General features: G+C 32.0%; 1 protein-coding gene across 1 annotated transcript in view; it reads left to right on the plus strand.

Annotated features, from left to right (window-relative positions):
• Positions 1-7430, plus strand: part of LOC135225383 (pecanex-like protein 4) — a gene marked incomplete at its 5' end in the record, with an annotated part of 124711 nt that extends 117281 nt beyond the window's left edge. Inside the window, one exon of the mRNA XM_064264716.1 lies at positions 6905-7430. Within this exon, the coding sequence (XP_064120786.1) occupies positions 6905-7081 (177 nt within the window). The remainder of the gene's footprint in view (positions 1-6904) is intronic.
• Positions 7431-12055: the final 4625 nt, after the last annotated feature.

A 12055-nucleotide genomic window follows, 5' to 3' on the forward strand; every position in this document is an offset into this window, starting at 1 on the left:
GAGACTTCCCATTTGTTGCAAAATGAAGGTAATTGATTGAATATTAGTAGACTGTAAGTGTTGTAGCTTACAATTGCAGTTTTTTACCATTTCAGTCAAGTTAAATTTGACCAAAGGACGATTTTTTCTATTTATCGTTATTTATATGAAAATATTTCAAAACTGAGAAAAGCTACAACCATAGGTTGTTTTTTGTTATATATTCTACATGAAATTGGGCACATTTTCATATATAAAACTTTATGTACAGCTAATTTAAAATGGTGGAAACATTACGACAATCGGACGAAAAAATTTATGATTTTTTCAGAAGAGTTACCGTGCGGACATAAGGAAAAAGTTTATTTCATAAATTCACCATAAATTGAAATATTGTGTTAGAGACTTCCAATTTGTTGAAAAATAAAAGTAAATGATTGAATACTATTACTAGAATGTAATAGTTTTAGCTTACAATTGCGTTTTTCAACCATTTCGGTCGAGTCAAAGTTGACCGAAGGTTGAAATTTTGGCACTTATCGTGATTTATATGAAAATATTTCAAAACTGATAAAAGCTACAACCATGGGTTGTTTTTGTTGTATTCTACATGAAATTGCACACATTTCCATATATGAAACGTTTTGTAACGGCTAATTTAAAATGGTGCAAACATTACAACAATCGGACTAAAAAATGTTGATTTTTTCGGAAGAGTTACCGCGCGGACGTAAGGAAAAAGTTTTTTTTTATAAATTCACTATAAATCGAAATATTGAGCTAGAGACATCCAATTTGTTGCAAAATGAAGGTAAATGATTAAATATTACTAGAATATAATAGTTTTAGCTTACAATTGCGTTTTTCAACCATTTCGGTCGAGTCAAAGTTGACCGAAGGTTGAAATTTTGGCACTTATCGTGATTTATATGAAAATATTTCAAAACTGATAAAAGCTACAACCATGGGTTGTTTTTAGTTGCATTCTACATAAAATTGCACACATTTTCATATATAAAACTTTATGTAACGGCTAATATAAAATGGTGCAAACATAACGACAATCGGACAAAAATATTTCTGATTTTTTTCGGGAGAGTTACCGTGCAGACGTAAGGAAATTTTTTTTTTTTTATAAATTCACCATAAATCAAAATATTGTGCTAGAGACTTCCAATGTGTTGCAAAATAAAGGTAAATGATTGAATATTACTAGAATATAAGAGTTTTAGCTTACAATTGTGTTTTTTTACCATTTCGGTCGAGTCAAAGTTGACCGAAGGTTGATATTTTGGCACTTATCGTTATTTATATGAAAATATTTCAAAACTGATAAAAGATACAACCATGGGTTGTTTTTGTTGTATTCTACATGAAATTGCACACATTTCCATATATGAAACGTTTTGTAACGGCTAATTTAAAATGGTGCAAACATTACAACAATCGGACTAAAAAATGTTGATTTTTTCGGAAGAGTTACCGCGCGGACGTAAGGAAAAAGTTTTTTTTTATAAATTCACCATAAATCGAAATATTGAGCTAGAGACATCCAATTTGTTGCAAAATGAAGGTAAATGATTAAATATTACTAGAATATAAGAGTTTTAGCTTACAATTGCGTTTTTACCATTTCGGTCGAGTCAAACTTGACCGAAGGTTGAAATTTTGGCACTTATCGTTATTTATATGAAAATATTTCAAAACTGATAAAAGCTACAACCATGAGTTGCTTTTTGTTGTACTATTCTGAAATTGCGCACATTTTCATATATAATACTCCATGTAACGGCTAATTTAAAATGGTGCAAAAAATTATGTCAAAGTGATGAAATAATTTTTGAGATGTGTCGCTGATACTTTTTAGTGTGATAAGAAAGAAATTCACGCTTGCGCGCCTGCGTAACGATTGTAAACAAAACAACGCCTTGATCTGTGAGCTCTCAGCATCCCCCAAGGCACGTGATTCAAAAGTTTTCGCCTAGTAGGCCTATAACTATTTTTCCGCGAATTAAAAAAAATTTTTTTTAATAAGACGTACCATACGTCCAATCGGCACCCAACAGACAATTTATATCGACGTTTAATACGTCCAATCGGTGTTAAAGGGTTAAGTATCGATTAAACACATAACAGGTTGGGTCCAATACTGAGCATAATAGGTGTATGATATTTCTCTCTCCTCTCTCCCCCCCCCCCCCCCCCTCCCTCTCTTCTTCTCTCCTCTCTCTCTCTCTCTCTCTCTCTCTCTCTCTAAGGGTAATATAGAGAAATGATATTGCTGTAGTTTTCATAATGATAGAGCATATTGTACAATATTTAAAATATTCACAAATTTTTTTCATTTTACTAGTCTGCTTTCACTGGAAAATAAAATGAAAATTATTAGCAAATATTATAAATATTGTACAGCATGCTTTATCATAAAAAAAAACTTTACATTAATATTACAAATACTACATCGTATTAACCTGAGAGAGAGAGAGAGAGAGAGAGAGAGAGAGAGAGGAGACCTATAATGCTCAGTCTGGGCTACCCTGGAATGAGCTTAACCTCTTCATTACCGAAAGTTTGTTTGGAGGTAGGCGGGTACCACCATTCAAGTTTACTACACCGCCCCAGGTGCATAAAGGTGGTATGTAAGTACCACCAAAACTCCTCTTTTCAGATAGGGACTTCCAATCATTCTGTAATTTCGGTTTGAAGAGTTTGGAGCAAAATAAACAATATGACACGATGCCAGACGTATGATGAACCCAAAAAAATATTATTACTGCTTATAGTAGTGGGTAGGTGACAGATGAACTGCGTCTCAACAAAAAATCACAAAACCAGACAAGCGTAAACATGTAATAACTTCTACCCAAGTATAAAACCAGTTGCATCATCATTTACTGTATTTATTTATTTATTCACTTATTACATTTTACAAGTAAAAGATATGAACACCAGATAAATGAAGGTAAAAATAAAGCCTTATAGTAACTTTATAGTATATAAAAAACCAAACCAGAGAAAAAGCAAAAAAGCGATTTTTTCCGAGGACAAGAAACTTGATAAATTAGTTTAGATACCCCTAAAGTTGTTTTCTGTGATGAAACTAATCTTAGAAAACGACATCCACCAATTTTTGAGAGATATACTAATAAAATTTGCGATTTCCATATTTATTAGCGGGGCTTTTGCTTTAGTTGTTGCTCTTTTTTTTTATTACGTGCTTATTTACCGTTCTATTTTGATAATACTTTATGTGCATGTTCCAGGTGGATTTACCAACATTCTGTAAGACTGAATTTCTATTCAAGACTGTAGTTTTCTCACCGACCACCAGTGTCCCTTGTAGAAGGGACACTGAGTTTCACATTTTTTTTCATAAAATCATTTATTTTCCCTGTAGGATGATAAAACTCACAGAGAATATGCGTTATTATAGTGCTAATAATTCCTGATAATTTCATTAGCCTGTCTTGATTAGTGTATTTTTGGCAAATATTTTTACGATCGGCACCCCTCCAAACTGGAGTCACTACCGAGAGATTCAGTTCGGCAGCGAACGCAATGTTTACACTCTGCTCACCCACCCGGTAAAGAAGGGGTTAATAGAATATTATTAGGTGGTTAGGACACTGCAAATTATATTTATCATAAAAATCTGTATTTAGTCCAACCACAATGTTTATTCAATAATTACTGTATTTTTTCATAAACAGTGTTGCTATTAAAAAAACCAAATCAGTGATAATTTAAAATGCTTTACGTCTTCAATACAAGAGAAAATGGCTAATAGTCTGTATGTACATATACAGTACAGGGGTAACTTGATTAGTTGTCAAATGTTATGAAGACATTTATTTATGCATTAAAGATTTGACTCAATTTGTATTAAAAATTTTCTAAATATTTTGTTTTTTACATAAATATTAATGTTTTAAAATAAGTTAATCAATGTTATATAAGCATTTTTGGGGCATCTGTACTTGAGTAACAGGTTTTTTAAAAGGGTACTTATCTAAAATGACCTAGGAAGTTTTGGTTTGGTGGTTTGGGGTTTATTTTTGTTTGAAATTAAATTGTTTTATTATGATAATTTAAAGTATATTTTTGTTTAAATTATCAAATTAAGCCAGGAATTGTCAAGTATTTTAGTTTAAGGAGTACTGGATATTTGGCAGTGTTAAGAATTTTAAAGGTGGATTTTTGCATTTCCGTGGTAGGTTCTGGAACCTATTCCAGCATAACAGTGGGGAGCACTGTACTGAATCTTGTAAATATTTTACAACAAATATAATCAGTTTGTTACAGATTTCTTTTCTTATCTGTCCAAATCGATGGCGCTTAATATTACTTCTCTACAGGATCAATCCGTCCACCACTCCAAACCTGTTATTACTATAGTTGATTCACTTAAGGTAGATTCTTGTGCCTACGAGACGTTTGTTTGGTGGCCTCTGATTGGCTGGTAACCGGGAGGTAGGCCGCTCGCTCAGTGTCTCATTATTTTCGTCTGTGGCTTAGAAGGCTAGCAATATGTTTATATTTCTTCAATCATCTCATGCTTTGCACAAAATAGGAAAGTGCTGGTCATACCATAGGATTTGGTATTAATTGTACAACTAAGTTATCTTTTCCTGAAATCAATAAGATAAAACACAAAGGGATTACAATGAGTAAAAGCGAAGAGAGATGCATTTAATTCTTTATAACTGTTTTTACTTATCATAGGATTTTGGATAATTAACGCAATCAAGATAAAATAAAACTTGTGTTTTCGTACAACAAATTCACCCAGAGTACGCTGGTGTTTTCAGATTTTAGATGCATGTGATATGTAAAGAGAAAATGAAAAAAATGTCTTATTATGTTGCATCCGTAAAAGATTCAAATTTGCCTGTATTGCCCAGAGAATGTGATCTACAAGATTTTGTGTTTGTCGTCTCAGCAAGAGATTTGAGTTGTCAATTAGCGATATAAGAGGTCCAGTTTCAATAATAATTACCATGTTATATCATTACATTTTTTATTGTAAATAAATACACAGAATTTCCATTATAATTGTCGAACATTTTCAATCTAATATCATATAGTATGGCTGGACATCTCTGAAAAGGAAAAAAATAATAATAATCAGATGGATGCATCTGGTATCGTTAGCTCAGATCTCAGTGGGCCGCGGGGAATTCAGTCCACCAAAGAAATTGAACTCTGTGGACAGACTTCACACTCTTCAACTCAGCCTAAGCTTTAATCAGGTTGTTTCAGAATATTGTTTCTAATCTTATTTTATGAATATATTTTCAAACAAAAGAGATATCAGACTTATTTGAGTGAAGTGAAATAATAATCTCAGTGAAGTAATAAACAACAAAGAATTAAGAAAGATTGTCTTCCTTTAAGGCCGAGTCAAGTATGGATGCAACATGATAAGACATTCTTCATTTTCTCTTCACACACTACACGCATCTAAAATCTGAAAACACCAGCGTATTCAGAGTGATTTTATTGTATGAAAGCACGCATTTTATTTTATGTTGATTGCATGAATTATTCAAAATCCAATGATAAATAAAAACAGGTATAAAGAATGAAATGTTTCTCTCTTCACTTTTACTCATTGTAATTCCTTGTTGTTTTATCTTATTGATTTCAGGAAAAGATCATTTAGTTGTACATTTAATACCAAATCCTTTGGTATGACCAAAACTTTCCTATCTTTTGCAAAACGTGAGAAAATTGAAGAAATATAAACATATTGCTAGTTTTCTAAGCTATAAACGAAAATATGACACACTGAGTGAGCGGCCTACCTCCTGGTACCAGCCAATCAGAGGCTGCCAAACAAACGTCTCGTAGGCACAAGAATCTACCTTATGTGAATCGACTATAGTACTCCTGAGAAACTATCCGTCCATTAAGGGTTAAGCACCTTCTGGTCATCATATACATTATGTGCATCTTAGCTGCTCCTCTTGACTGGTGTGTGTGTGCAATACTTGACCAGCTTTGAGTCATCATATCAAATGAATCTTAATACATATGAAGAAGCTAAACAATGTGCAAGGCATATTTGTGTTAGGCCTGCAGTAAACAATGTGCAAGACACATTTGTGTTAGGCCTGCAGTCTATTTTCCCATTACATTTTCTTGATTCTATTCACTGGAACAGCTCTTCTTTGCACTGGTGCAAGTCATGTCCCAGTAGGTGAGGGTGATCTTACCAATGGGTAAAAAGTTGAAGCAGAAGATCCCAAGACTTGAAAGTAAACTTCCATAGCAAAATTTTTGAAATGCCTCTTATAACTACTTCTCAGAAGGTACAGGTCCTACTTGCCTGCCAACCAGTCTCAGCAGGGAGAGTAGGTGAACTTGGGCCTGGTGGAACAAAACTGATGAGATTCATGTAGAAACTTCAAACCCAGTACAAAAATTATATAAAAGTACTTATATTTTATCATGGTAGTACAGTTTGGAAATTTAATACACATACTATCCCAGTTTGTATAATGCACTATCTTCAAAGTGGATAATTAACTATCCCAGTTTGTATAATGCACTATGTTCAGAGTGGATGATTAAATATCTGTTTTAAAGATTTAGCTATTTCCTTAGGGGTTGAGAGATCCACTTCAAGTGGGTAAAACATCCATAAATTATTTTCCCATTGTTCAGTAAAATATAAAGCATGTTCAAGTGTGTTCATACCCTCTAGGTATGATTATTCTTCACATCAGAAAACTGCAGTTTCAAGACTTAATTACTTAGAATTATAAATCAGTCCAGCTCAAAAATTCAGATTTGGTAAATGACACATTGAATCCAATTTTTAATGTGATTAACAATATTATTTATTAAATAAATGTCAGTACAGTACAAAAAGACAAACAGCACTGCTCATGAGAGAAGTAATGGTATTTTCTTTGATTTCCAGGCTCAACCTGGTCTTTTGCGCAATCTCACTGTACAAGCAGCAGATCCTCCTCTAGGTTACCCAATTTTCTCCAGCCCTCCACTACGTTTGGCTGTACCTTGGTTGAATGCTACCTTACAGCAACTTTATTCATCAACAACTCCAAAGGAAGAAAAGGTTAAAGATACTTCACCATGAACTTTGCTATGAAACCTTCAAGATGACCAAATAACATATGGTTGCCAAATTATTTCTTCTCCAACTTGTAGAAAAATATATTTCATGTGTAATATATAAAGGTAATGCCACGGAGAAAAATGATAAATGAGAACTGCCGAGATCTTTCGGTCTTAACGACCCTATACTTTATAAAGGCAAGTCTGATCAGAATAATTAGAAACAGTACAGGTAAGCATATATGAAGACATTACAGTATTAATAACACAAGGTCCAAGTCACTTTAAAGAAACTTGGTCACAGGTAATTTAGTCAGAAAACAATACATTTTGTTTTAGGAACAAAGAGGCATATGCAAATGGACGGTACAAAATTAGCAAAATTCCAAAGGCTAGATTAAGGATTTAAGAGTGTTCAAACACACTGGTCAAAGGCAAGTTAATTTAAAAAACAGTACACTTTGTATTAGTGACAACATGAATTTACAAGTTTTCAGACAATGAGTGAGAAACAAACATGATATAATATAGCAAGCATGCAAAAAAAAAATTAATAAAAAATGTTAGACTAATTAATTAGTAGTTAATTCATTTATTTTAAGGTCCTTCATAAACATTTTACAAATGTATAGGACGAAATGGTACAATGCCAGACTAAGATTTAGTTTTTTGTTTATTTAGTAATTTGTATAACTGCTATTCCAGTAAATTTCTTGAAACAGTTATTAATATCACTGTACAAAAAATATCACTGTACAAATTAGGGCAATTAATATTGCCCTAATTTGTACAGTGATATTTTTTGCTCAGATAGATAAATAGTGCATTTGAAGTCTGGGCTGTCCTAAATGAATATATATGTTGCTTTAAGACTTTGCTTGAATGGCCGATATAAAAAGACGGGCAATCCTTACAAGGAATTTTGTAAATAATGATGTTATTTGTTACCAGACTATTCTTAATTAGCATACCTTTAATGATATTGTTACAAGAGAACACAACATTAACATTAAAAGATTTAAATATTGATTTTAAGCTTTCAAATCCACAAAAGTAAGGCATGCTAAGAACTTTTTTAGGGTGTTTTTTTTCCTTATTATTAACACTATAAAACTTTTTGTGAGCTGTTTGATAACATAAATCAGTTATATGAGGTGGGTAGCAAAGATCATTTCCTATCTTTTTTATGTATTTTATTTCTTAGTCAAAATATTTTGGACTCGCAATCTGCAAAGCATGTAAGAATAATATCTTGACCAAGAAATATAATACATAAAAAAAGATAGGAAATGATCTCTGCTACCCACCTCATAGAATTGATTTATGTTATCAAAAAACTCACAAAAAGTTTTATAGTGTTGTTAATAATGAAAAAGAAACCCCTGAAAATGTACTTACCTTGGCTTACTTTCATGGATTTGAAACCATAAAATCAATATTTAAAACTTTTATTTAAACTTTTAATGTTAATGTTGTTTTCTCTTATAACAATTCCATTAAAGGCATGCTAAATGTTGTGTTCTCTTATAAAAATACCATTAAAAGTATGCTAATTAAGAATAGTCTAGTAACAAATAACATAATTTACAACATTCCTTGTAAGGATTGCCCTCTTTTCATATCGGTCGATCAAGCAAAGACTTATATGTACGAATAAAGCAACGTATTCAGTTAGAACAGCCCAGACTTTAAATGCAATTGATCCATCTGAGCGAAAAATCTCATTGTATAAATTGGGGCAATAGCTCTGTAAATTTACTGGAATCAACAATTATACAAATCATTAATAAAAAAAAAATTAAAAAAACCTAAATCTTAGTCTGGGATTGTACCATTTGGATCCATATTTTTGTAAAATGTTTATAAAGGACTTTAAAATAAATGTATTAGCTACTAATTAATTATTCCCACATTTTTATTTATTTACTTTTTCTCATGCTCGCTATACGCATTTATATCTTATAGTTAGTTTCTCACTCATTGTCTGAACACTTGTAAATTCATGTTGTCACTAATACAGTGTATTGTTTTTCGAATTCTTACATTTGACCAGTGTGTTTGACCACGCTTAAATCCTTAGTCTATCCTCAGGGATTTTGCTAATTTTGTACTGTCCATCTGTATATGACTCTTTGTTCCTAAAACGTATTGTTTTCAGTTCCTAGAACAAAATGTATTGTTTTCTAACTGAATTACCTGTAACCATGTGGCAGCTTGTAAATCTCTAAAGTGACCTGGACCTTTTGTTAATCCTGTAATGTCTGTGTATATATGCTTACTTGTACTGTGTTTCTCATTGTTCTGATCAGTCTTGCCTTTATTAAAGGGTCATTAAGACTGAAAGATCTCAGCAGTTCTCATTTTTCATTTTACTCCATGGCATTACCTTTATGCATGCATAGCATCACGTTTTATATATTTCATGGTGAAGTTATTCATGTATATATATATATATATATATATATATGATATATAGATATAATATATAATTTATATATATGTAATATATATATATATATATATTATATATATATATATATTAATATATCTATATATATATATATCTTAATATATAAATATATATATATATATATAAGAATATATATATATATAACTATATATATATTTAATATAATATATAAGTGTGTGTGTGTGTTGTGTGTGTGTGTGTGTGTATATATATATATATATATATATATATATATATATATAGATATATATATATATACTAATATGTATGTATGGATAAAATACCACTACCCTACTTGGTTCTTTTATGCACAATTAGCTGTTTCAGGTAAACAGTCTATGTGCAGTCTAGAATAGTAGTTGTGTTTGAAGCTTTAATATCTTCATGTCATGTTTAATGGAAAAGAGAAAATTGTATATTAATGTAATTTCATTTGGTTTCTCATTCTAACTGGTAAATGTAAGTTCTGTTATTTGACTACTAAATAACCAATCAGTTTACAGCGGAAATGCATACAAAATATTCTAATTTTGTCAATTAATGCACTTTTTTAATGCTCATCATGAAAGACAGAACACTGTATGAACAAAATGTTTACCTTGTTTGTACGCTGTTCTTTAAGTAATATCAAAATTATTTTAAATCTTACTAAATCAGCATCCATGGTATAAGTGTATATTTTACATAATTTTTCACCAATTGCCAGCTTTTAGGCTTCATAATTCAGCAACATGCTTAACTGTAAACACTGTAATTTATCATAAACTTTGAATATACATCACAAAACATTTTGGTTAACACATTTAGAAGTCTATAGATATTTACATTATATACAATATAAAACTGGCAGCACTGAGCAATCTCTAGTAAATTTACAATACATATTAAATTGATTCTATTTATAACAGGTTATTATGCATGTATTAGATATAAATTCCAGGCTCAAACCTGTTGTTTCAATATGTAACTATATTTTGATCATATTTATAAATGGAGTTCAAAAAATACAATACAATAAGCAAAGAGGATGACACAGTTCATGAAGTACTTACTCTAGCATTTGGAGATAGGAGTGATCACTCAAAGCAAATGCACTGGAAATAAAAGGTGTTTTATGTGAACATATATGTGTGCATTATAGATTTAAGCTTTGTGATGCTGGTACTGAAAGAATACTATTCCTAATGCATAAATGATTTAAATATTAAATATAAATGTCAATAGACATTAAGAGCATTAAAAACAATGAAACTATGCTTCACATACCCTCAATAAGCTAATTCTTCAAATATCTTCAGGGAAAAGAATGTTTGCAAACACCTACAGACAAAATACGCAATACCCTGAACTGTAAAACTCATACCATTGACTTCCAATTAACCAACACAGTGCTTCTGTGCAAAACACTCCTAATGCCTTACAACATATTAAAATTTAACAGTAGTACTGTTAATATGCATTTCATTTCATTGAGTTTCATATACAAAGTTTAGCTGAATATTCTACTCTATAAACCTGATAGTATGCCAGTATATATACTAGTATATGATTGTCTGCAACCATGAATTTATTCATTTGTCATGGTGAAATTACTATGGTTTTCATAGCTTTCAGTTTTATTACTATTTCATATCCCTAATTCTACAAGTTTAAATATACAATAATAACCCTTCATACATAAGCAGTAATTTTGTACATGGAACTTACCCAGCAGATATATACTTAGCTATAGACTCCGTCGTCCCCGACAGAAATTCGAATTTCGCGGCACACGCTGCAGGTAGGTCAGGTGATCTACCGCCCCTGCCGCTGGGTGGCAGGAATAGGAACGATTACCGTTCTAGAACCAGATTTTCTCTGTCGCGGTAGTGTCAACATACGTTGTTGCTACCTCCTGACTTGATTTTCGTTTTTTCATCGCCATCGACCTTCTGGGCTGTCTTTTGCAGGGAAGTACTGGGTCTTTGGTTTGGCATACGCTTTTATTAACTTTTTAATGAATTTGGCTTCGAAATTTCGAAGAATATATACGTGAAACTAACCGATTTTTTCGGTAGACACTTATATTTTGCAATAAGGGAAATATTGATATTTTTTTTTTTTCACTAATACTTGTATAAGTGGTTAGAACTGATGAGGAAATATAAGATCTAACTTCCTACTTTAGGAAGTCAGAAAGCATATAACTAGATACGCTTCCTTTAGAAGCTTTAAGAGCTCTCGTACTAACGAGCAGTTAGAGTATTGACAATTCTAGTAGTTGTTGCATCCTCATCACCTTCTTACTCCACAGAATCTACAAATTCATATGTGCAAATTTGAAGATAAATGGATGGAGCTCAAAAGGCGAGCTCTAAAAAGGTAAGAAGTGAATATAGTGTTCCCAGTGCAGTGGAGGGTGCGTCTGATCAGCTCCGTAGCGCTTCCAGGCTAGACCTCTTCCAAACTCCCAGACCCAGTGGAGGAGGAAAGTCGACAGCCGCAGGAAGGTTAGGGAGAACCCCCACCGGTCAGGCGTCCCCTCGG

Source organism: Macrobrachium nipponense, chromosome 13, assembly GCF_015104395.2.
Source record: "Macrobrachium nipponense isolate FS-2020 chromosome 13, ASM1510439v2, whole genome shotgun sequence".
Classification (NCBI taxonomy): Eukaryota; Metazoa; Arthropoda; class Malacostraca; order Decapoda; family Palaemonidae; genus Macrobrachium; species Macrobrachium nipponense.